The sequence below is a fragment of the Schistocerca nitens genome, chromosome 2, assembly GCF_023898315.1.
Source record: "Schistocerca nitens isolate TAMUIC-IGC-003100 chromosome 2, iqSchNite1.1, whole genome shotgun sequence".
NCBI classification, from domain to species: Eukaryota; Metazoa; Arthropoda; class Insecta; order Orthoptera; family Acrididae; genus Schistocerca; species Schistocerca nitens.
Window position 1 is genome coordinate 479,022,959 of NC_064615.1, and position 26,304 is coordinate 479,049,262.

At 41.7% G+C, this 26,304-nt stretch overlaps 1 protein-coding gene across 2 annotated transcripts in view; it reads right to left on the minus strand.

Annotated features, from left to right (window-relative positions):
* Window positions 1-235: 235 nt before the first annotated feature.
* LOC126236396 (tubulin alpha-1C chain) overlaps window positions 236-26,304 on the minus strand; it is a 120,191-nt gene continuing 94,122 nt past the window's right edge. For both annotated transcript variants that reach the window (XM_049945683.1, XM_049945684.1), the window contains 4 exons: window positions 24,010-24,293; window positions 4,138-4,284; window positions 2,289-2,385; window positions 236-1,198 (listed from right to left, as the gene is read on the minus strand). In XM_049945683.1, coding sequence (XP_049801640.1) covers window positions 902-1,198; window positions 2,289-2,385; window positions 4,138-4,284; window positions 24,010-24,293 — 825 coding nt within the window. In that variant the 3' untranslated portion in view covers window positions 236-901. The remainder of the gene's footprint in view (window positions 1,199-2,288; window positions 2,386-4,137; window positions 4,285-24,009; window positions 24,294-26,304) is intronic.

The following is a 26,304-nucleotide window of genomic DNA, read 5'->3' on the forward strand; positions in this document are numbered from 1 at the left end:
TTTCTTTCTACAAGTTCAAAGCAGCCTGTCCATTTTTTCATATTTTTGTTTTTAGCAATGAAATTTGCTTGATATAAAGTGGGAGAGATTACTTCCAAAGAATCATGCCATTCTGTTAATGTGAATGGATAGTCCAATGAGAATGAAAGAAAATACAGAAATAAAATTAATAAATAAATTTGTTGAGTAATCTAGGAATATTTTATTCAAGAGATTATAACATTACAGTCATGTATTAAAAATAAATGTGCAACCACATATGCAATTTTTATAGTAAAAACTATTCTCTGTTCAGATAAAAGATATTGTGGAACACTTCTGCACAATAAATATTAATGTACTGAATTAAAGTTGTGAAGGTACTAAAATTCTTACACTATATGCATGTTACACAAGTCACAAGTTGATACGCATATTCCATTGAATGTTAAATAACATAATTATTCACAACCTATAAAACAGGTGTTGTATTTATGGCTTAATTTTCCAAATATAGCCACAATTTGAGGCTTTACATGTGCAAGGAATGTGGCTAAAATATTTCTCGCGCCATAGCTATCTTAATAAGTACTGCAGGTCTTCATACAATATGACAAGAGGTTTCCATAATGGCTCCACAACTAATGGTAAAGTTTTAATGCATATTTCATTTTGCAAACTATGACTGCACTAAAATGTTTATATTATTTGTAGTAATATCACATTTCTGTGTAAAATACATTTATGGTAGGCACATTAAGAACTATTGATGTCTTAATGCTGATTATATACTGCCAACATCTGTTTCAATCAATGTCATTATACTAGTGGACAAAATTTTCCCCAAAATTTCTGTTGGCCACATTTGAGTCCATCAAGGTGACGTAAAATAGTTTCATTAATTCTTAAAAAGGCACTCAACCTAGTATTCATCAGCCTCATCAACTTCTCCATCTGCTGAATCCACTCCCACTTCTTCATAATCTTTTTCTAAGGCTGCAAGATCTTCTCTTGCCTCACTAAATTCTCCTTCCTCCATACCTTCTCCAACATACCAATGCACAAATGCTCGTTTTGCATACATGAGATCAAACTTATGATCCAGTCTTGCCCAAGCCTCTGCAATGGCAGTTGTGTTGGACAACATACAGACAGCTCGCTGAACTTTTGCAAGATCACCTCCAGGTACTACAGTCGGTGGTTGGTAGTTAATTCCAACCTGTTACCAGAAAAATAAAAAATGATTAGGATACCTCAAACAAATAACTTTTTTACATAAAAGTATTTGTAAAATCTGAAGCCATTTTGACTATTTTTCGACTGTGACTGTCTCAAGAAATATGTAAAGGTATTTTTACATTATGGCTACCAGTCACAAACATTGTCAACTATTACTTATTTATTTAGCGACATGTTTCGAGGGTTAAACCTCATCTTCAGGCTAAATGGCATTACTAAAATTGTAAAGCTGTTTTTGTTATGCTTTTTAGCCTGAAGATGAGGTTTAACCCTCAAAACATGTCGCTAAATAAATAAGTAATACAATAGTTGACAAAGTTTGTGACTGGTATCGGTAATTTAAAAAAAAACGTTTACATATTTGTAAAATCTTCAGAGGTATGTAGAAAAATTGATAAATCAAAGCTTCATGTACAGTTCACAATTATAATAACATTAATGCTGCTTTCACCTCTCACTTTCACTTCTCACTTGGTCCCTGGCCACCACAATCTAGTCTCATGATTTACCCTCAAGCTCTTAGTCACATTTAACTTTTTGCCTCTTTTTTTCTTTCTCTTTATGTTCTCTATATTTCCTTGTCCCTTGTATAAGTTTTAGTTTTGTGCTATATTTATTATAATAGTATTCAGTTATCTACTCTTGTATATTCCCAAAAGCTGCTCTGAATAGATATGTCTGTCATCAGCAAAGAGAATGCTATTATGACGCTTCCTGATTGATATTGATTAAAAGTGTGCCCTGAAGTGGCAGTTGAGTCCAGAACTTGCTTTAAGCTTGGTGCTGATGCACAGCTTTATTAGGAAGATTCATATGTAAATCTATTGCTACTTCCTAAGATGTAAGTGCTCTGGTCTAATGTAAGAGTGGATCTGAATTCCCAAGGTAAACAATTAAATGATTTTTTTTAAAGTAATCTTCAGTGTTCTTTTTAGTTTTCTCCTTTTCCTTTAGTGAGTGCATAATTTTTTTGCCAACTGATATTGTTGGGCAGCTGCTGCTCAAATAATTATTTACTTATTTTTTAAAAAAAAATCTACTACAACAGTATCCTCTGATCATTTACTCACCTTGAAACCAGTAGGACACCAGTCAACAAACTGTATTGTACGCTTTGTCTTTATGGTTGCAATAGCAGCGTTTACATCTTTTGGCACCACATCACCTCTGCAAGGAAGTACAGATTTTAAACAAACTCTCATTGCAAAAATAATTGAAAATTGAGGCAAAGTGTTTACAGAAGAATGAAAGCATTGTACAGAAAAAAGTTTGTTTTGTTGTGTAAACACCTAGATTACATCTTGAAAGAAATAAAGCAATTAATGAAATAAAATAACATTATTAAAAGAAGCAAGGTAGCACAGCATTGTGCTTACTGCATCAGTTTTTGGGGGATGTGTTGTGTAAGTCCCAATGTTACCATCCTGGTTTGGGCTATGATGGCTATCTAGACTGCTTATAGTGACAGTCAGAATGATTCCTTTGAAAAGGGCATGGTCAGGTTTGTTTCGCAGTCTTGTCCCACCTGAACTTGTTTTCAATCTTTAATTACTTCAGTGTTAATGGGGTGTTAAACCACAATCTTCCTGCATTATATTAATCTTGTCAGTGATGGATAGAATACTCGCAGCTTTCCCAGCTTTAAAGTTGTTTTTGAGTAGACATGGATGCTTGTTATTGTTTGTTGGATTAAAATAAATAGGTAATGTTATCATCAATGTGAAAAAGGCTTACTGACTTGCAAATTTAATGTTTTATAACTATTTATAATAGTTACTGAATTTTTCAACTGGTAGCGACATATTCGACTTAATACGGAACTGTTCAGGCAACAGTTACAGCTATCATTTGCAGGATATGCATGTAGTATGAGACTAAGAAGTAGCTGTTATGACAAGAAGAAGAATTTTATTTTATTTCCTAGCTGCAAGACTAGGATGCAGTAATGGAGTTCCTTTTTATCTCTCTATCTTTTTAATGTTAAACATGAATGAGTGTGTCATCCCACAGATGTCAACTGGATACTCTACTTGTGTTCTATATTCTCAGGATTTACAGCATCAGACCAATAACCTTGCTGTTTCGTCTCTTCCCCCCAAAACAACCCAATTTACAGCATCTCCTACATCCCCACAATCCCCTCTGACCTGAACACAGTTTAATACTACGTGCTCTCCCAGTATTTACCCTCATTTCACGTTCATGATCAAATTTCCAGTTCCTTCCTTAATTTTGCTTATGTATTCATCTTTCATCTCTATTTTGCTTTCTACAATAGTTTTCAGATAACTCTGTATTCTACCAGCTTGCTAGTGTTAGGAAATGCTTCTGATGTATTTTACAACTAGAAAACAAATACGTAGAGATTAAAGATTCATGTTTCATTGGCACTGGGGTCATTAGAGGTGGAGCACAAGCTTGGACTGAATGATAATGAGGAAGGAAATCAGCAGCATACTTTTCAAAGGTACCATTATAACATTAATAATAATAATAATTTTATTGTCATTTGATCATTACACCAACAGACAATACCACACACACAGTTGACCATCTTGTCAGACAATGGGATAAATATATTAACAGTTATGACAATTACTTTTGAAATAATTAGCAATTTACTTACTTTTTTCCATCTGTCTCATTTTCAATTCACTGTTCCTTATACATTCATTTTTTTCCTGTTGCTTATTGAATGCTATGAGCTTTGTCTCTGAAGTGATTGATGATGTTTCTTATCAAACAAAATGAATACTAATCAGGCTATGACTTGTTTTGAATAATGTTTCTTTGTATGGTGTACACCATACCCGTGTTTTCCTCTTTACTATATTATTAAGTTTGCAATATGTCCACCATTACCCCCACACCCTATCTTCTCCTTGTTTTCCATTTTATGGATGACAGAAATATGCTTACCTGTACAACATACAGCAGGCCATATACTTTCCATGGCGTGGATCACATTTTACCATCTGATTTGCTGGTTCAAAGCATGCATTTGTGATCTCAGCTACTGTCAACTGCTCATGATATGCTTTTTCTGCAGATATCACTGGTGCATACCTAGAATAATACAGATACGAAAAGCAATAACATACAAATCATGATATATGTAACTATCAAAGATGTAAATAACTGGAAAATCATGCCAGTTTGTTGTTTGTAGTTTGTGTAAAATCAAACAATGGACAATCCAGGATGAAATAATGACAGTATTATGAAAAGGAGACAAGAAGGGCTTCTGACTGAAAGCTTACGTATTTAGTAGCCTTTTTGTTATGCCTGTCTGCCATTCAGCATCTCTGCTATATGGTGAGTTTCAGTCTATCCTTTTCGTAATATTGTCTGTTTGTGGAAGACTTTGATATACCATTTGTGTATGGGAACCTTTCTGGATATTTTTTAAGAAAATATTTTTGAGGTTTGTCAAAGCAATGCTAATATTTTCATGTTTGTATTACTATATCTTACTAATAAAATCTGTGATAATTTAGAAATTAAATATGTTCTGTCTTCTGCAGAGCTACGATGGACCATTCACTGAATATACACTTTCCTGTGTAATGGGTGAATCTATAACTTTGATATGAAAGGTCAGCAACATCAGTTGCCTATTGATTACTATCAGTGCACATAAGCATTTTTACTCTTACCTCTACTACAAAAAGCATAGTACAATGTTCTCACACATACTAGTTGTAGTTTTTTACGCTGTAGTGAAAAGTGTGATATTGTGTGTAATGTCATTAAATTTATGTCAGAAAAGGCAAATGAGGGAGTTAAGCATTTGGTCTACTGCAAAGTGGTTATTCACAACACAGTCACTACCTCAACTGCGGTCTCCTCTTTCCACACGTCCATGCAGCTGCATCCACAGTTACAAGTTGACTTATATTGCTCAAACTCTAACAGTTACACATTGCTACACTGCCATACACTGTTTGTACTTACACAAGGTAAATTTATCAAGGTAGAATTAGCATGAGACAGCTACTTTTGAAAAGTTTTTGCCTCCACAGTTGTGTTATATATCTGTGTATCTCCTACTGTTGCCTTAATACATGACCACACCGATATCTATAAAAGAATAATAGTTCTCGGCGTCTACATCAATAACAGCTAGTTTCTGAACATTGTTACTTCATTTAAAGCTAACATGACTCTGTAAGCCCATAATTATATTATTTGTAGAATGAGTGGCTCATTAGATACACTTTCAAGGAATATATTTATCAGAATACAAAACCCCATAAAACCCATACTAAAAGGCAAAGTAAACATTACATTTTTTTCTTGTGTGTTGTGACTTTATTTAATTATTTATTAGGATGTACTTTGTTACACTTTGTGTAAGTAATGACTGAATTTTGTGACTTATGGTTTGTGTGAAACCTTAATTTCATTTACCTGGTCGTTTGTTGTTGAGCCTTGTTTAATAATGATACTGATTGTTTGATTTTTTCCTAGAGTGTTTTACATTTTATCTCCATCCCTGCTTTGCAAACCACTTTGCACGGTAGGAATACTTCTCATTGTTAGCCTTCTGCCACCGAGCAGTGTGTCAGCAGTGTGCAGGTAGCAGCAAGTGGCTTATTTAGTGTTCATAGTGTAGTAGTCAAGTTGAAAATTTATTTAAGTCTTCTTAGCGCACTTGTTTAGTTAAATGCGTCAAATCATTGTGTAGCTTTGTAATTAGCAGGGGCAGATTTGTATTTTAATATCTGTGATGTGTAAAGTCACTTAGTCATCTGTCATTTGTTTATTTCTTTCAAATAATCTTTATACGTTGCTGACAGTACAGTTAGCCTTCTGCCGCTGAGCAGTGTGTCAGCAGTGCACAAGTAGCAGCATTACTGAATTTACTAGGCAGTCTTGTATTTTAATATCCATTTAAATTTTGTGTCAAATTATTTGTGCTCTCTGTAGATATGTTCAGACGTTCTTTGCACAACAGTGTTTAGCATGAATAGGGACTGCGACTGCTGTGTTCGAATGTGGGCTGAGTTGGCATCCCTTTGCTCCCAGCTTCAGGCAGTGTTGGCTTCGGTCACACAGCTTGAGGCTGTTGCCAATGGGCATCACTGTGGGAGTCCGGATGTGGGTTTTTCGGGGACGGCCAGCTCATCCCACGCACCCCCCGATCGGACTATGGCTGTGGCTGCCCGGGATACTGCCCACAGTGAGGCTGACCCCTCACCTGTGGTAGAGTGGCAGGTTGTCTCGAGGTGTGGCAGGGGGCAAAAGACATTCCGGAGGGCTGAACGGAAGGCCTCTCCAGTTTGTCTGACGAACCGGTTTCAGGCTCTGTCTCCGGCTGATACTGATCTTCAGCCGGACATGGCTGCTTGTCCTGTTCCAGAGGTTGCCCCTCAGTCTGCAAGATCCGGGCGGTCACAGAGGGTGGGCTTACTGGTAGTTGGGGGCTCCAACGTCAGGCACGTAATGGGACCCCTTAGGGATATGGCTGCAAGGGAGGGGAAGAAAACCAATGTGCACTCCGTGTGCATACCGGAGGGAGTCATTCCAGATGTGGAAAGGGTCCTTCTGGATGCCATGAAGGGTACAGGGTGCATCCATCTGCAGGTAGTCACTCATGTCAGCACCAATGATGTGTGTCACTATGGATCGGAGGAAATCCTCTCTGGCTTCTGGCGGCTATCTGATTTGGTGAAGACTGCCAGTCTCGCTAGTGGAATGAAAGCAAAGCTCACCATCTGCAGCATCGTTGACAGGACTGACTGTGGACCTTTGGTACAGAGCTGAGTGGAGGGTCTGAATCAGAGGCTGAGACGGTTCTGCGACCGTGTGGGCTGCAGATTCCTCGACTTATGCCATAGGGTGGTGGGGTTTCGGGTCCCGCTGGATAGGTCAGGAGTCCACTACACACAGCAGGCAGCTACACAGGTAGCAGGGGTTGTGTGGCGTGGACTGGGCAGTTTTTTAGGCAAGTACAGAAAGGGCAACAGCCTCAAAGGGTGTGGGGCAAAATCAGGACATGCGGGGACCAAGCAGCAATTGGTATTGTAATTGTAAACTGTCGAAGCTGTGTTGGTAAAGTACCGGAACTTCAAGTGCTGATAGAAAGCACCAAAGCTGAAATTGTTATAGGTACGGAAAGCTGGCTGAAGCCAGAGATAAATTCTGCTGAAATTTTTACAAAGGCACAGACAGTGTTTAGAAAGGATAGATTGCATGCAACTGGTGGTGGCATGTTTCTCGCTGTTAGTAATAGGTTATCCTGTAGTGAAATAGAAGTGGACAGTTCCTGTGAATTAATATGGGTGGAGGTTATACTCAACAACCGAGCTAGGTTAATAATTGGCTCCTTTTAGTGACCTCCCGACTCAGCAGCATTAGTGGCAGAACAACTGAGAGAAAATCTGGATTAAATTTCACATAAATTTCCTCAGCATGTTATAGTCTTAGGTGGAGATTTCACTTTACCAGATATAGACTGGGACACTCAGATGTTTAGGACAGGTGGTAGGGACAGAGCATCGAGTGACATTATACTGAGTGCACTATCCGAAAATTACCTCGAGCAATTAAACAGAGAACCGACTCATGGAGATAACATCTTGGACCTACTGATAACAAACAGACCCGAACTTTTCGACTCTGTAAGCGCAGAACAGGAATTAGTGATCATAAGGCTGTTGCAGCATCCCGGAATATGGAAGTAAATAGGAACATAAAAAAAGGGAGAAAGGTTTATCTGTTTAGCAAGAGTAATAGGAGGCAGATTTCAGATTACCTAACAGATCAAAATGTAAATTTCTGTTCCAACACTGACAGTGTTGAGGGTTGATGGAAAAAGTTCAAGGCAATCGTAAAATGCGTTTACACAGGTATGTGCCGAGTAAAACTGTGAGGGACGGGAAAAACCCACTGTGGTTCAACAAAAAACTACCGCGAAAGCAAAGAGAGCTTCACTGCAAATTTAAACACAGCCAAAACCTCTCAGACAAACAGAAGCTAAACAATGTCAAAGTTAGTGTAAGGAGGGCTATGCGTGAAGTGTTCAATGAATTCGAAAGTAAAATTCTACGTACCGACTTGAGAGAAAATCCTAGGAAGTTCTGGTCTTACGTTAAATCAGTAAGTGGATCAAAACAGCATATCCAGACACTCTGGGATGATAATGGCATTGAAACAGAGGATGATACAAGTAAAGCTGAAATACTAAGCACATTTTTCCAAAGCTGTTTCACAGAGGAAGACCGCACTGCAGTTCATTTTCTAAATCCTCGCACAAACGAAAAAATGGCAGACTTTGAAATAAGTGTCCAAGAAATAGAAAAGCAACTGAAATCACTCAACAGAGGAAAGTCCACTGGACCTGATGGGATACCAATTCGATTCTACGCAGAGTACACAAAAGAACTTGCCCCCCTACTAACAGCTGTGTACCGCAAGTCTCTAAAGGAACAGAAGGTTCCAAATGATTGGAAAAGAGCACAGGTAGCTCCAGTTTTCAAGAAGGGTCGTTGAGCAGATGCGCAAAACTATGGGCCTATATCTCTGACATCAATCAGTTGTAGAATTTTAGAACATGTTTTTTGCTCACTTATCATGTCATTTCTGGAAACCCAGAATCTACTCTGTAGGAATCAACATGGATTCCGGAAATAGCAATTTTGTGGGACCCAACTCGCTTTATTTGTTCATGAGGCCCAGAAAATATTAGATACAGGCTCCCAGGTAGATGCCATTTTCCTTGACTTCGGGAAGGCATTCAATACAGTTCTGCACTGTCGCCTGATAAACAAAGTAAGAGCGTATGGAATATCAGACCAGCTGTGTGGCTGAATTGAAGAGTTTTTAGCAAACAGAACACAGCATGTTGTTCTCAATGTAGAGACATCTACAGACGTTAAAGTGACCTCTGGCATGCCACAGGGGAGTGTTATGGGATCATTGCTTTTCACAATATATATAAATTACCTAATAGATAGTGTCGGAAGTTCCATGCGGCTTTTCGCAGATTATGCTGTAGTATACAGAGAAGTTGCAGCATTAGAAAATTGCAGGAAGATGCAGGAAGATCTGCAGTGGATAGGCACTTGGTGCAGGGAGTGGCAACTGACCCTTAACATAGACAAATGTAATGTATTGCAAATACATAGAAAGAAGGATCCTTTATTGTATGATTATATGTGATAGCGGAACAAACATTGGTAGCGGTTATTTCTGTAAAATATCTGGGAGTATGCGAACAGAACAATTTGGATTCATTGGGAGAGTCCTTAGAAAATGTAGTCCATCAATGAAAGAGGTGGCTTACAAAACACTCGTTCGACCTATACTAGAGTATTGCTCATCAGTGTGGGATCTGTACCAGGTTGAGTCGACAGAAGCGATAGAGAAGATCGAAAGAAGAGAGGCGTGTTTTGTCACAGGGTTATTTGGTAAGCATGATAGCATTACGGAGATGTTTAGCAAACTCAAGTGGCAGATTCTGCAAGAGAGGCGCACTGCATCACGGTGTAGCTTGCTATCCAGGTTTCGAGAGGGTACGTTTCTGGATGAGGTATCGAATATATTGCTTACCCCTACGTATACCTCCCAAGGAGATTGCGAATGTAAAATTAGAAATATTCGAGCATGCATGGAGGCTTTCCAGCAGTTGTTCTTCCCGCAAACCGTACACGACTGGAACAGGAAACGGAGGTAATGACAGTGGCACGTAAAGTGCCCTCCGCCACACACCGTTGGGTGGCCTGCGGAGCATAAATGTAGATGAAGATTGTTCCATGTATTACCATATCTTTCCATTCTATTTGGATATGGAGCATGGGAAGAAAGACTGCTTAACGGCCTGTGAACATAATGTGATTAGTGTAATGTTGCCTTCTAAGTCGCTATGGAGCAATACATTCGAGGCTGTAGTATACCTGTATTTCTCCCCAGCTTATTAGTATGTAGTAAATGTATTTGGCTTTTTTAATGTTGGAAGGATTTTGCGATGTCACTAGTAGCTGAGTTTTGACTAGAACCTGTCTTCTGAGACACATAGAGCCCTCCCTTGCTGGTACTAGATAAAGAGAAAACAGTGTTGTAGGAATATGTTAAAGAAATAGTTAAATTTTTCATATAAACTGTTTACTATGTAAATCTCTTCCCAACACCCTTCCCCACACTGCAAATCAGTTATTCTCTGTGATTTGGTTATATAAACCTAGGATTTTATTTTTATGATCTGGCTTTATTTGGTTGGATTGTTTTATTGTCAACATCTGACCATTTTGATCTTCATGATTAATGGAAAATCTCATATAAAGATGTGAAACAAATACTAACAAAGAGATAGAGGGGCTGGCCAGTACTTACCTCAGCTCAGTACAGCCGATAGACACACAAAAAAAACAGGACCGAAAATTTACGTTCCTAGCTTTCGGAACAAATGTTCCTTCATCAGGGAGGAGAGAGGGGAAAGGAAGGGAAGAAAGGAAAGTAGATTCAGTTGCTCACAACCCAGGTTATGAAGCAACAGGGAAAGGAAAACAGGGAGGGTAGCAAGGAAGGAGGCATGGTTGTCAGAGGGAAGCCAAAGATATTCTAATGTAAGTACTGTGCCAGCTTCAAACCAAAGAGGATGCATACAGAAGTAAAGAGGTATATAGTATAAAGATAAACACAACTATGTAGGGTGAAAAGATGCGTGAATGGCTAAATAGGAAAGGGAAAGAGGAGAAGACTGAAGAGTAGATGGGAGTGAGGTTCTTTAACGTAGGTTCAGTCCAGGGGGATGGCGGGATGAAAGGATATGTTGGAGTGCAAGTTCCCATCTCTGCAGTTCAGACGGACTGGTGTTGGGTGGGAGAAGCCAAATGGCACATACAATGTAGCAGGTTCCTAGGTCCCTAGAATTATGCTGGAGGGCATGCTCCGCTACTGGGTATTGGACATCTCCTAGGCGGACAGTTCGTCTGTGTCCGTTCATGCGCTCAGCCAGTTTAGTTGTTGTCATACCGATGTAAAAGGCTGTGCAGTGCAGGCATGTCAGTTGATAAATGACATGTGTAGTTTCACACGTGGCCCTGCCTTGATTTGTTTATGTTTTACCAGTAGCGGGGCTGGAGTAGGTGGTTGTGGGGGGATGCATGGGGCAGGTTTTGCAGCGGGGTCGGTTACAGGGGTAGGAACCGCTGGGTAGAGAAGGTAGTCTGTAGTTGTAGGGTTTAACAAGGTAGTCTGTAGTTGTAGGGTTTAACAAGGATGTTACGGAGGTTAGGGGGGCGACGAAAGGCAACTCTGGGTGGTGTAGGGAGAATTTTGTCAAGGGATGATCTCATTTCAGGGGTTGACTTGAGAAAGTCATATCCCTGGCGGAGTAATTTGTTGATGTTTTAGAGGCCAGGATAATATTGGGTGACAAGGGGGATGCTTCTGTGTGGTCTGGGGATAGGAACATTGTTGTTGGACGGGGAGGAATGTATTGCTCGGGAGATCACTGGTTAGGTTATTGGTGTAATTGTTGAGGGACTCGTCACTGGAGCAGATACGTTTGCCACGAATACCTAGGCTGAAGGGAAGGGAGCGTTTGATGTGGAATGGATGGCAGCTATCAAAGTGAAGGTACTGTTGTTTGTTTGTGGGTTTGATATGGACAGAGGTGTGGATGTGAGCTTCAACAAGATGAAGGTCAACATCCAGGAAGGTGGCTTGGGTTTTGGAGAAGGACCAGGTGAAATTCAGATTCGAAAAGGAGTTGAGGTTATGGAGGAAATTAAGGAGTGTTTCTTCACCATGAGTCCAGACCACAAAGATGTCATCTATAAACCTATACCAGGCCAGGGGAAGCAGCTGTTGGGTCTTCAGGAAAGCCTCCTCCATGCGGCCCATGAAGAGGTTGGCATAGGACGGAGCCATCCTGGTTCCCATGGCCGTTCCCCTGATTTGTTTGTAGGTCTGGCCTTCAAAAGTGAAGTAATTATGGGTGAGGATGCAGTTGGTAAGTGTGATAAGGAACGAGGTTTTTGGAAGATCTTCGGGTGGGCGTTGGGAGAGGTAGTGCTCAAGGGCAGAGAGACCATGGGTACGTGGGATGCTTGTGTAAAGGGATGTAGCATCTATGGTGACAAGAAAGGTTTCAGGTGGGAGAGGAGTGGGAATGGATTTGAGGCGTTCTGGGAAGTGGTTTGTGTCTTTCATGTAGGATGGGAGTCTGCGGGTGATAGGTTGGAGGTGTTGGTCTACCAGAGCTGAGATACGTTCTGTTGGGGCTTTGAAGCCTGCCACAATGGGACAGCCAGGATGGTTCTCTTTGTGGATTTTGGGTAATAGGTAGAAGGTAGGGGTACGTGGCTCAGGTGGAGTGAGTAAGTCTATGGAAGCCGTTGTGAGGCCTTGTGAGGGACCTTGGATTTTTAGGATTTTCTGCAGTTCGGTCTGGATGGAGGGAATGGGATCCTGGGTAACAGCTTTGTAGGTTGAGGTGTCGGAGAGTTGACGCAGTCCTTCTGCCACATACTCTACATGGTCAAGTATGACAGTTGTGGAGCCTTTATGCACCGGGAGGATGACAATAGAGCGGTCTATTTTCAGCTCCTTAATTGCACGGGATTCAGCTGGGGTGATGTTGGTGGTTGTCGGGATGTGTTTCAAGAAGGACTGGGAGGCAACACTGGATGTGAGGAATTCCTGAAATGTCTGCAAGGGATGGTTTTGGGGGAGGGGAGGAGGATCCATTTGAGAAGGCGGTCGGAACTGTTCTAGACAGGGTTCAACACTGGGTCTAGTATTTGGGGGCTGTGTTTGTGCAGTGAAGTGATATTTCCAGTTGAGGTTCCGGGTGAATGAGAGGAGATCTTTAACCAGGGCAGTGTGGTTGAATTTAGGTGTGGGGCTAAAGGTTAAGCCTTTTGATAGAACAGATGTCTCTGGAGGAGAGAGGGATCTGGATGAGAGTTTTAGAACTGAATTGGGACTGGTGATATGTGGCATTTGACTGTGGTCATAGTTGAGATTTAGTCTGTGTGGGGTATGTGCTGGGATGGGGAGATTGAGTAGGGTGGCTAGGCTAGGTTTGTTGGCTATGAGGGGGGTTTGTTGAAGGTTCTGTTGTGGTTGGTGTTTGTGAGGGATAGGGAGAGGATGGGTGTTGGGAGAGGTAGTGCTCAAGGGCAGTGAGACCATGGGTATGTGGGATGTTTGTGTAAAGGGATGTAGCATCTATGGTGACATCAAAGGTTTCAGGTAAAACATACACAATTCAAGGCAGGGCCACGTGTGAAACTACACATGTAATTTATCAACTGACATGCCTGCACTGCACAGCCTTTTACATCAGTATGACAACAACTAAACTGGCTGAGCACATGAACGGACACAGACGAACTGTCCACCTAGGAGATGTCCAATACCCAGTAGCGGAGCATGCCCTCCAGCACAATTCTAGGGACCTAGGAACCTGCTACACTGTATGTGCCATTTGGCTTCTCCCACCCAACGCCAGTCCCTCTGAACTCCGGAGATGGGAACTTGCACTCCAACACATCCTGTCATCCCGCCATCCCCCTGGACTGAACCTATGTTAAACAACCTCATTCCCATTTACTCTTCAGTCTTCTCCTCTTTCCGTTTCCTCTTTAGCCATTCACGCATCTTTTCATCCCACATAGTTGTGTTTATTTTTATACTATATACCTCTTTACTCCTGTATGCATCCTCTTTGGTTTGAAGCTGGCACAGTACTTACAGTAGAATATCTTTGGCTTCCCTCTGACAACCATGCCTCTATCCTTGCTACCCTCCCTGTTTTCCTTTCCCTGTTGCTTCATAACCTGGGTTGTGAGCAACTGAATCTACTTTCCCTTCTTCCCTTCCTTTCCCCTCTCTCCTCCCTGATGAAGGAACATTTGTTCCGAAAGCTAGGAACGTAAATTTTCGGTCCTGTTTTTTGTGTATCTATCGGCTGTACTGAGCTGAGGTAAGTACTGGCCAGCCCCTCTATCTCTTTGTTAGTATTTGTTTCACATCTTTATATGAGATTTTCCATTAATCGTTTAGATCACCTATATGGTCCACATCCTTCATTGTTTTGTCCCTTTTGTTAGCTATCACTTGCATCTGTCATCTTAACACTTTCTCTTCTTCAGTGTTTTATATATACATAAATAAATATTTTCATCACCAACTGTGCTAGTTTCATCTTCCTCCTATTATCTTGTTCCGTTTATAGTCCCCTTCTCTTTTTTGTTTATTGATTTATTTATTTAACATTCCATAGTTTTAACGTTCGTTATTCGCTGCTTTCCAGCCAACAACCACTGCCAACAATCTCTTCCACACCTACCAGTATCATCCATTTCCGTCGATTTCGTGTTGCTGGCGATATTTTTGTGCCATTGGCTATCTTTCTCTGTCACAGGAATTTTCTTTTTTTTTTTTTTTTTTTTTTTTTTTTTTTTTTTTTTTTTTAAGGACATTTCTGCGCCACGCGGTATCGTTTTTGCGACACGCGCGATTTTTTTTGCGGCACGCGCGATCCCTTTTGCGGCACGCGCGATCTTTTTTTCGCCACTCGCTATCTCTGTTTTTGAGCAACGTGTGTTCTTTTCCCCTGATCTGGACATACTTGCTTAGACTGGTCAACTTTTTCCGTATTTTTCTTATTTAGTGGTCTTCCTTTGGTATTGAACATTACCAACACAATTTCTTTCTTTCTCGTTCTTCCCCCCGTGTTTTATTCCTTCTTATGAATACTATTTTAACTTTAGTTATTTAATTTCCCTACCCACCAGTTACCCGCTATGTACCCTAATCCTATACCACATTATTTACATTCATTCCAGAAACATGCATTCACCGTAGCCAATCTGCAATCCCACATACTTTTCCACTGGTCCTGCTTAACCTTTGGAATTACCCCTAAAGGACTTACCTTAAAAGTTCCCATCTCTGGGTGCAATTCCTACTTCCACCAGTCCATCCTGGACTTCCAGAACGTTCAATCCTTAGCCCTTACCCAACTTGTCCTGAATCTCTACACTACTTCATGTAACCACCACTCCCAACAGCTCCTATCTCTCTTCAAAGTCCTCCACCTCTCAAACCCTTGCTTGGAGAACACACTCAGGAACATCATCCTAGAAGCCAGCTGCAAACTTGAGTTCCATGCCACACACCACCTGAAAAAACTATCCACAGTGCTAGTGCAACACCTAAGAAGTGGGGTCCCTCTTTCTATCCCTCACAAACACCAACCACAACAGAACCTTCAACAAACCCCCCTCATAGCCAACAAACCTAGCCTAGCCACCCTACTCAATCTCCCCATCCCAGCACATACCCCACACAGACCAAATCTCAACTATAACCACAGTCAAATGCCACATATCACCAGTCCCAATTCAGTTCTAAAACTCTCATCCAGATCCCTCTCTCCTCCAGAGACATCTGTTCTATCAAAAGGCTTAACCTTTAGTCCCACGCCTAAATTCAACCACACTGCCCTAGTTAAAGATCTCCTCTCATTCACCCGGAACCTCATCTGGAAATATCACTTCACTGCCCAAACACAGCCCCCAAATACTAGACCCAGTGTTGAACCCTGTCTAGAACAGTTCCGACCGCCTTCTCAAATGGATCCTCCTCCCCTCCCCCAAAACCATCCCTTGCAGACATTTCAGGAATTCCTCACATCCAGTGTTGCCTCCCAGTCCTTCTTGAAACACATCCCGACAACCACCAACATCACCCCAGCTGAATCCCGTGCAATTAAGGAGCTGAAAATAGACCGCTCTATTGTCATCCTCCCGGTGCATAAAGGCTCCACAACTGTCATACTTGACCATGTAGAGTATGTGGCAGAAGGACTGCGTCAACTCTCCGACACCTCAACCTACAAAGCTGTTACCCAGGATCCCATTCCCTCCATCCAGACCGAACTGCAGAAAATCCTAAAAATCCAAGGTCCCTCACAAGGCCTCACAACGGCTTCCATAGACTTACTCACTCCACCTGAGCCACGTACCCCTACCTTCTACCTATTACCCAAAATCCACAAAGAGAACCATCTTGGCTGTCCCATTGTGGCAGGCTTCAAAGCCCCAACAGAACGTATCTCAGCTCTGGTAGACCAACACCTCCAACCTATCACCCGCAGACTCCCATCCTACATGAAAGACACAAACCACTTCCCAGAACGCCTCAAATCCATTCCCACTCCTCTCCCACCTGAAACCTTTCTTGTCACCATAGATGCTACATCCCTTTACACAAGCATCCCACGTACCCATGGTCTCTCTGCCCTTGAGCACTACCTCTCCCAACGCCCACCCGAAGATCTTCCAAAAACCTCGTTCCTTATCACACTTACCAACTGCATCCTCACCCATAATTACTTCACTTTTGAAGGCCAGACCTACAAACAAATCAGGGGAAAGGCCATGGGAACCAGGATGGCTCCGTCCTATGCCAACCTCTTCATGGGCCGCATGGAGGAGGCTTTCCTGAAGACACAACAGCTGCTTCCCCTGGCCTGGTATAGGTTTATAGATGACATCTTTGTGGTCTGGACTCATGGTGAAGAAACACTCCTTAATTTCCTCCATAACCTCAACTCCTTTTCGAATCTGAATTTCACCTGGTCCTTCTCCAAAACCCAAGCCACCTTCCTGGATGTTGACCTTCATCTTGTTGAAGCTCACATCCACACCTCTGTCCATATCAAACCCACAAACAAACAACAGTACCTTCACTTTGATAGCTGCCATCCATTCCACATCAAACGCTCCCTTCCCTTCAGCCTAGGTATTCGTGGCAAACGTATCTGCTCCAGTGACGAGTCCCTCAACAATTACACCAATAACCTAACCAGTGCTTTCCTCTCCCACAACTATCCTGCAGACCTTGTCCACAAACAGATCTCCCGAGCAATACATTCCTCCCCGTCCAACAACAATGTTCCTATCCCCAGACCACACAGAAGCATCCCCCTTGTCACCCAATATTATCCTGGCCTCTAAAACATCAACAAATTACTCCGCCAGGGATATGACTTTCTCAAGTCAGCCCCTGAAATGAGATCATCCCTTGACAAAATTCTCCCCACACCACCCAGAGTTGCCTTTCGTCGCCCCCCTAACCTCCGTAACATCCTTGTTAAACCCTACAACTACAGACTACCTTGTTAAACCCTACAACTACAGACTACCTTCTCTACCCAGCGGTTCCTACCCCTGTAACCGACCCCGCTGCAAAACCTGCCCCATGCATCCCCCCACAACCACCTACTCCAGCCCCGCTACTGGTAAAACATAAACAAATCAAGGCAGGGCCACGTGTGAAACTACACATGTCATTTATCAACTGACATGCCTGCACTGCACAGCCTTTTACATCGGTATGACAACAACTAAACTGGCTGAGCGCATGAACGGACACAGACGAACTGTCCGCCTAGGAGATGTCCAATACCCAGTAGCGGAGCATGCCCTCCAGCATAATTCTAGGGACCTAGGAACCTGCTACACTGTATGTGCAATTTGGCTTCTCCCACCCAACACCAGTCCGTCTGAACTGCGGAGATGGGAACTTGCACTCCAACACATCCTTTCATCCCACCATCCCCCTGGACTGCACCTATGTTAAACAACCTCACTCCCATTTACTCTTCAGTCTTCTCCTCTTTCCGTTTCCTCTTTAGCCATTCACGCATCTTTTCATCCCACATACACTCCTGGTAATTGAAAAAAGAACACATGGACACCGGTGTGTCAGACCCACCATACTTTCTCCGGACACTGCGAGAGGGCTGTACAAGCAATGATCACACACACGGCACAGCGGACACACCAGGAACCGCGGTGTTGGCCGTCGAATGGCGCTAGCTGCGCAGCATTCGTGCACCGCCGCCGTCAGTGTCAGCCAGTTTGCCGTGGCATACGGCGCTCCATCGCAGTCTTTAACACTGGTAGCATGCCGCGACAGCGTGGACGTGAACCGTATGTGCAGTTGACGGACTTTGAGCGAGGGCGTATAGTGGGCATGCGGGAGGCCGGCTGGACGTACCACCGAATTGCTCAACACGTGGGGCGTGAGGTCTCCACAGTACATCGATGTTGTCGCCAGTGGTCGGCGGAAGGTGCACATGCCCGTCGACCTGGGACCGGACCGCAGCGACGCACGGATGCACGCCAAGACTGTAGGATCCTACGCAGTGCTGTAGGGGACCGCACCGCCACTTCCCAGCAAATTAGGGACACTGTTGCTCCTGGGGTATCGGCGAGGACCATTCGCAACCGTCTCCATGAAGCTGGGCTACGGTCCCGCACACCGTTAGGCCGTCTTCCGCTCACGCCCCAACATCGTGCAGCCCGCCTCCAGTGGTGTCGCGACAGGTGTGAATGGAGGGACGAATGGAGACGTGTCGTCTTCAGCGATGAGAGTCGTTTCTGCCTTGGTGCCAATGATGGTCGTATGCGTGTTTGGCGCTGTGCAGGTGAGCGCCACAATCAGGACTGCATACGACCGAGGCACACAGGGCCAACACCCGGCATCATGGTGTGGGGAGCGATCTCCTACACTGGCCGTACACCACTGGTGATCGTCGAGGGGACACTGAATAGTGCACGGTACATCCAAACCGTCATCGAACCCATCGTTCTACCATTCCTAGACCGGCAAGGGAACTTGCTGTTCCAACAGGACAATGCACGTCTGCATGTATCCCGTGCCACCCAACGTGCTCTAGAAGGTGTAAGTCAACTACCCTGGCCAGCAAGATCTCCGGATCTGTCCCCCATTGAGCATGTTTGGGACTGGATGAAGCGTCGTCTCACGCGGTCTGCACGTCCAGCACGAACGCTGGTCCAACTGAGGCACCAGGTGGAAATGGCATGGCAAGCCGTTCCACAGGACTACATCCAGCATCTCTATGATCGTCTCCATGGGAGAATAGCAGCCTGCATTGCTGCGAAAGGTGGATATACACTGTACTAGTGCCGACATTGTGCATGCTCTGTTGCCTGTGTCTATGTGCCTGTGGTTCTGTCAGTGTGATCATGTGATGTATCTGACCCCAGGAATGTGTCAATAAAGTTTCCCCTTCCTGGGACAATGTATTCATGGTGTTCTTATTTCAATTTCCAGGAGTGTAGTTGTGTTTATCTTTATACTATATACCTCTTTACTTCTGTATGCATCCTCTTTGGTTTGAAGCTGGCACAGTACTTACAGTAGAATATCTTTGGCTTCCCTCTGACAACCATGCCTCTATCCTTGCTACCCTCCCTGTTTTCCTTTCCCTGTTGCTTCATAACCTGCGTTGTGAGCAACTGAATCTACTTTCCCTTCTTCCCTTCCTTTCTCCTCTCTCCTCCCTGATGAAGGAACATTTGTTCCGAAAGCTAGGAACGTAAATTTTCGGTCCTGTTTTAGTGTATCTATCGGCTGTACTGAGCTGAGGTAAGTACTGGCCAGCCCCTCTATCTCTACATTTTGATCTTCATTAATTGTACATCATTTACTGGCATTGTGGTTCAGTCAAATAATGATTGTCATTTTTTAATAGCTCATGTTATATAAATTTACTGGTATTGATGAAATAGTGTAGGTTTGGTGAGGCTATGCAAACAAATTATGAGGCTTGTAATGTCATTATTGCATCTTTTGCCTGAAGTGAATGAGGGAAAATATATGGAACATAAATTTTTTAGACTGGGGTGAATTTCCTTCTTCTCAAATATTATTTCTATATGTTACCATTGTAACAGATTATGCAGTAAAATATATTGAAACAGTTGATAAAAGAAATAAGTAGCACCCATTATCTCTCATTTATTTCCATGTTGAACGAATACCAGTTTTTGCAGAGTCAACCATAATAAATCATCACAGATTTCTCTTAAAATGTATGCAAAGAATAAATCAATAGCTTGTGGGCAAGAAAAATGATAATATGACTGAAAATTTTTTTTCAAAACAGAACTACTCACACTGCTTTCTTACATATGCATGAAAGAAAGTACATTGATAAAGAAGCGATTGAGATACAAAGGGAAATATGCTAGTCCACTGTTGTCCACTTCCAGTTTGGGCATTCCAGCCAAAGCTTCTAATAATTTCCGGGTATGCAGCCGGATCCCGTCGACATTCTGCCACGATATTTCGGCCCAGAGACGTCCGGCCATCATCAGGTGAGTACACAACTACTGAAGAGCCCAGGTGCAGTCGCGGTATTTATGCCGAATCTCACGCATACGAAATGTACTGGCATCCTACAGCGCATGCGTGAGATGTTGACATGCGCAGTATAGCCGAGTTGTACGTGCTGCCCTCGGTGGTGAAAATAAAGGTTCAGCTAGTCACTGAGTATCGAATGGCACTGTCGATTCTGCTGTGATTGTATAATTTTAATAACAGGATTCCAATTTTTATCCAGCTGAAAGCCGTTGTCACGATTTATAAGATTATTGGCAAGATGTATTTCCACTGATTCCTTGATTACGGAATCCCAAAAACCGGAAACCGGGGCTAAAAAAAAAAAAAAAAATTAGCCCCGGTTTCTGGTTTTTGGGATTCCATAATCAAGGAATCAGTGGAAATATGTCTTGCTAATAATCTTATAAATCGTGACAACGGCTTTCAGCTGGATAAAAATTGGAATCGTGTTATTAAAATTATACAATCACAGCGGAATCAACAGTGTCATTCAATACTCAATGACTAGATGAACCTTTATTTTCACCACCGAGGGCAGCAAGTACAACTCGGCTATGCTGCGCATGTCAACATCTGATGCATGCGCTGTAGGATGCCAGTACATTTCGCATGCGCGAGATTCGGCGTAAATATCGCGACTGCACCTGGGCTCTTCAGTAGTTGTGTACTCACCTGATGATGGCCGGATGTCTCTGGGCCGAAATATCGTGGCAGAATGTCGACGGGATCAGGCTGCATACCCGGAAATTATTAGAAGAAGAAATACGCCGGGAAAATTTCAGAAGCCAACCAAAGCTCTTCACTGTTGCGGATAATAATCTACAAATTAGGAGCCACAGTGAAAAGTGTAAGTTATGGAGTTATTTCTTGTATAGTATGTGGTATTGTTTTCATAACTTCAAAAATTATCCATTAATTATATAAAATCTGTAATCCCCATATCCCCAAAGAGAATGTCAATCCTTGACATTGAGAAGCAATCAAAGATGGACTGAAACTTCTGCGGGCCCAAATCTGCCAAGGTTTAGTAACCATTTCACCCAAGACTGAACTTGGCAGGCTAATTTGCCATGGATTGCAAGAGGGACATTTAAAAAAAAAAAAAAAAAAAAAAAAAAAAAAAAAAAAAAAAAAAAAAATTTGAAATGTAGTCAATTTAAATCAAACAATGCTGAGAGAATTAGATTAGGAATGCTATTTTGGCACAAAATACGAAGGTTGTTAGGTGTTAGCAGAGCCTGTTCCGTTGCTGGTGCGAATGGAGCGGTCTAAAGTTATGGTGATTCTCATGTACGGCTGTGATGGTGTTATCCTTATGCATTACGTTCCTCCATGACAGACCATCAGGGCACAGTATTACTGTTTGTTTTTGGAGCATCACCTGCAACCAGCTTTGCGAAACAAGTGGTGACACTTTCTGCGCAACCCACCCATCATTTTACATGACAATGCGTGGGCGCATACAGTGCCAGCTGTGGCTGCTCTGTTCTGTTGATGGGACTGGGAAGTGCTGTACCATCTACCATACTCCCTGGACTTAAGTCCTTGTGACTTTTATTTGATTCTGAAGATGAAGGAACCACTTTTTTGGCATTCAACAGGCAGTAGACCACTCCATTCGCATCATCTGCTAATGGTATACTACGCCTTCCAAATTGCTGGCAATGGCTTCTACATAATGCTGGTGACTACTTTGAAGGACAGTAACAGTTGCAACATGTAACTCATTTGTATTGGTTGTGAATAAATAGTTGCCACTATTTAAGTTCCAACCCTCAGTTTTGGTGACACTTATTCCCTATGTTCTGTAGAGAATCATACTCCACTGTCAGTCATTACAGTGTAGATGTCAGCTTATATGAGGGTTGACTGAAAAGTATTGCCTCTACCTTTGTAACTCTTCAACAGTTAGCAGTATTGGTATGCGGCAGGTATTGCCTTGTTCCGTAGCCTCTTCTCTACAGCTCCAGTTGGCGGGAAGCCTTAGCATTGAAAACTTGTGTTGTCACAGTGTGAAGTATGGAACCCTGCACAAATGGTTGGCCAGTGCGATTTAAGCAACTTGCAGTCATTGAATTCTTGACAGAAGAAGGTGTCACCCCAAAGGAGATTCATCAGAGAATGAAAACAGTTTATGGTGATTGTGTTGATGTGAGCACAGTGTATTTTTGGGCAAGTAAGTTCAAAGATGTTGAGGCAGGAACATCTGACCTGCACGACAAACAAAGAGTTGGATGTCCTATGACGGCAACCACCTAGTTTCACAAGCAAAATATTGACAGACTGATTCAGGATGTTTGTCGTATCACTCAGAGAGAAATTGCAAGCACAATCAGCATTTCACAAGAACATGTGTGTCACATTATTGCTTTGCTTGGCTATCGGAAGATCTGTGCACGATGGATACTCCAGATGCTGACTCCTGAAATGAAAGTGCACAGACTTGAAATTTGCCAGGAACTCCTCTTGCATTACAAGAATGAAGGTGACACCTTTCTCCAGGAGATGAAACATGGGTACACCATTACAACCCGGAGACGAAAAATCAGTCTATGGAATATCAACACAAAGACTCATCTCAGAAAAAGAAATTCAAGACACAGCCCTCAGCTGGAAAAATCATGGCCACAGTGTTCTGGGACGCAGATGGTGTTATCTATGTTGATTTCCTTGATCATGGAACAACAATAAATACAGTGTTACATCACAACACTGCCAAATCTGAAACAACGGCTAACGAGGGACTGAAAGAAAAAGGGAAATGTTTTCTTGCAGCATGACAATTCCAAACCACACATTCCATGTGCCACCACAGCAGAACTTCAGAGACTGAATCTCACCAACATTTGGCATCCTCCATACAGTCCAGATTTAGCACCATCAGACTTCCATCTGTTCCTAACAATGAAAGACGATCTGCGGGGACGTCATTCTGCTTCTGATGAAGATGTTGAGAGAACTGTGAGACTATGGTTGCAGAAACAGAGTGTTGACTTCTTCTGTGACGGCTTCAGAAAACTTGTTCATCGTTTGCAGAAATCTATCCAATTGGCTGGTGAGTATGTGGAAACGTGAATATTGGTAATTAAAGATCACATTTAAGGATTATTTCTGTGCTTGATTTATTAAAATGGTCCCATCCAAACCCAATTAACAAAGGTGGAGGCATTACTTTTCATTCAACCCTCATACATTTAAATTTACAACAGAAGATTCCAATGGAGCATTTAGAGTTATCACGTCTTAATATCTTTTGTGGGTGCTGTGAGATCTCAATGTATTTAGAATTATTGGTTAATTTATTTAGTTGTTTTAAATTCTTGGCTTGATAGTACAACGGAATGCAGCAATAACGTGCTTGAAACTGTGTAACAGAATTAATTGGGCTTGAAGGTCAAAACCTCTGAATGAAAATTGTAAAACATAGGCATAAGTGCATCTTTCTGTGTAATAATATAATTCGGGGCTGTTGTTTGTTGGCCCAGGCTTGATATATCTTGCATAAAACTAAACTTTCAATATTTTTTTATCCACTGTGTATCTAAGAGCAAAAGTTAAGAAAAATGATAGCAGCATTGTACTATGCCTATGATTCGTACTAAATAACTTTGATATACTTACGTTGCTAATGGAAAGTGTATGCGAGGATATGGCACAAGGTTTGTCTGGAATTCAGTTAAGTCAACATTAAGAGCACCATCAAATCTGAGAGATGCTGTTATAGAAGAAACAATTTGTCCAATAAGGCGATTTAGATTAGTGTAGGTTGGTCTCTCAATATCCAGATTCCGTCTACAGATGTCATAAATAGCTTCATTGTCTACCATAAATGCACAGTCTGAATGCTCGAGAGTTGTGTGAGTTGTCAATATGGAATTGTATGGTTCCACAACAGCAGTTGATACCTAAAACAACACACAGGAAACTATTCCAGTTTACAGACAAGTCACTTACATTTATTTTGTGTAGAATGTTTAAACAACAAGAGGTACCAGAGCAAAAAAAAAAAAAAAAAAAGCAAAATAAATTCTTCTATAGACATATGGTATACCAAAACACAGTTGTCATTCTCTAAGATGTTAAAAATAAATGAGTTTTGTATCAAAGACTTGCTACACAGTTTTTCCAGTTGTACAGAACTTATTTTCGTATAGCTACATTAAACATTCAGCGTACTGCTTGTTTTACTAGATAAGCTCTGTCTAAGACATCTGTGATTTATCAGGATCCTCAGGCACAGCTTTCATGTATTAGCTCTTTATGAAGTGCTAATGAAGTGCATAATAGATAGCTTAGATAGGGTTCAGCCAGCAGAACAAACAATACTTCAATAGAATATCAGCAGCAAGGTTTACAATTCTGGTTCATTCTTTGCTCAAGTATGGAATGCAGTCATGTAAGTGATAGTGAAAGAATAGTGTTGGTAGGATGCAAGATACAAAGAAGTTTTATTAATATAGTTGTTACGTATGCATCAAAAGATAAATGACGGTGAGAATCAAAATGTTTTTGTAACCAGTTTCAAACTGTCCTGAATGAATGCTTGAGAAATGGGTCACATGATATTTGAAAGAGATCTTAGTGTGACAACCAAAAAATGGACCAATTACTAATGGGGCTGGCACATATGGTGAAGTATAAGCAATCTAAATGAAGAATCGCTTTGGGATTTTTGAAAGTGGTTATGAGTAACCAATAAATTTTGGAAAGCCGTCTCTTAAGGGTGCCTTCAAGTAACATATGAAGCAGAGATTGATCAGTACTTAAAAAGCTATTTTCAAAGTAACAACAGTAACAGAAATGGGATATTTTAAAAGGAATGGAAAGGATGGCAAATTAATATTTAGGCATGAGAAAAAACAATGAGATTCAATTAAAAATTGTAGTAATAAAAAGAAAGTCTTGTACAAAATGGTTGGCAATGAAGAGTTCAGGCAGCCAAATTGTAATTCACAAGAGGAATCGATGGAGTCTCATGACTACAATACGTAAAGAATGAAAGAATCAGAAAAAGACTCAAAGTGCATGATATTCTGAAGGCAGTTGAAAAATCCTGAAATAAATGGATAAGCCACATGCTATGGATGGATGACAGAAGGTTCCACAGTAATGTTGTAAACTATTAGCTTGCAGGGAAACCAAGTGATGGGTAGCCAACCACAACATAGGTGCAACAGTAAGGGCCATAACAAGTCTTACTGCGTAATGCTTGAGGAAGAAGGAGGAAAAGGAAAATAAAAAGAATCTCAAATTCTGCTTCATCTACCATTTGTTAACTTTGAAAAGACATTTAATTCACTTAGTCACATTGCAGTCGTAAAAGCCCTGACAGAACAAGGGGTAGAACAAACTTACATTAAGATCACCCAAGACATCTACAGCACATTAGCAGCATTTGTCACCACCGACAGGACCCACTGAGAAATTTGCACTGAAAGAGGCACAAGGTAAGTAGACCCAGTATCATCAAAACTGTTTATAGCTGTGCTGGAAACGGCAACATCAAATGGAAGAAATAGGAATCAGAATTTGTGAAAAGCAGATAAACTAATCACACTTTATAGATAATTTTGTGTTCATAGCTAATGACTTAGAGGAACTACAATTTCTGGTTTGCAATCTTTCATAAAATGTGGAGAAAATGGACTCATGATAAAAGACAAAAAAACTAAACTGTAAGTCAGCTGATAATGGACATACTAGAGCTAGTTGATGAATATGTATATGGTATACCTTACACAGCTATTGAAGAATAGAGGTAACTTAATGTCTGTATAAAACCAGAAGAAATTTGATCATCTTCAAGACCAAATGCCAATAAATGTGAAAAATAAGATTTCTCAACCATGCCTGCAAAACTTGAACACAAAGTCAATGCTTAACAGGTAATTTGATTGCTACAGGATCCACAATCAT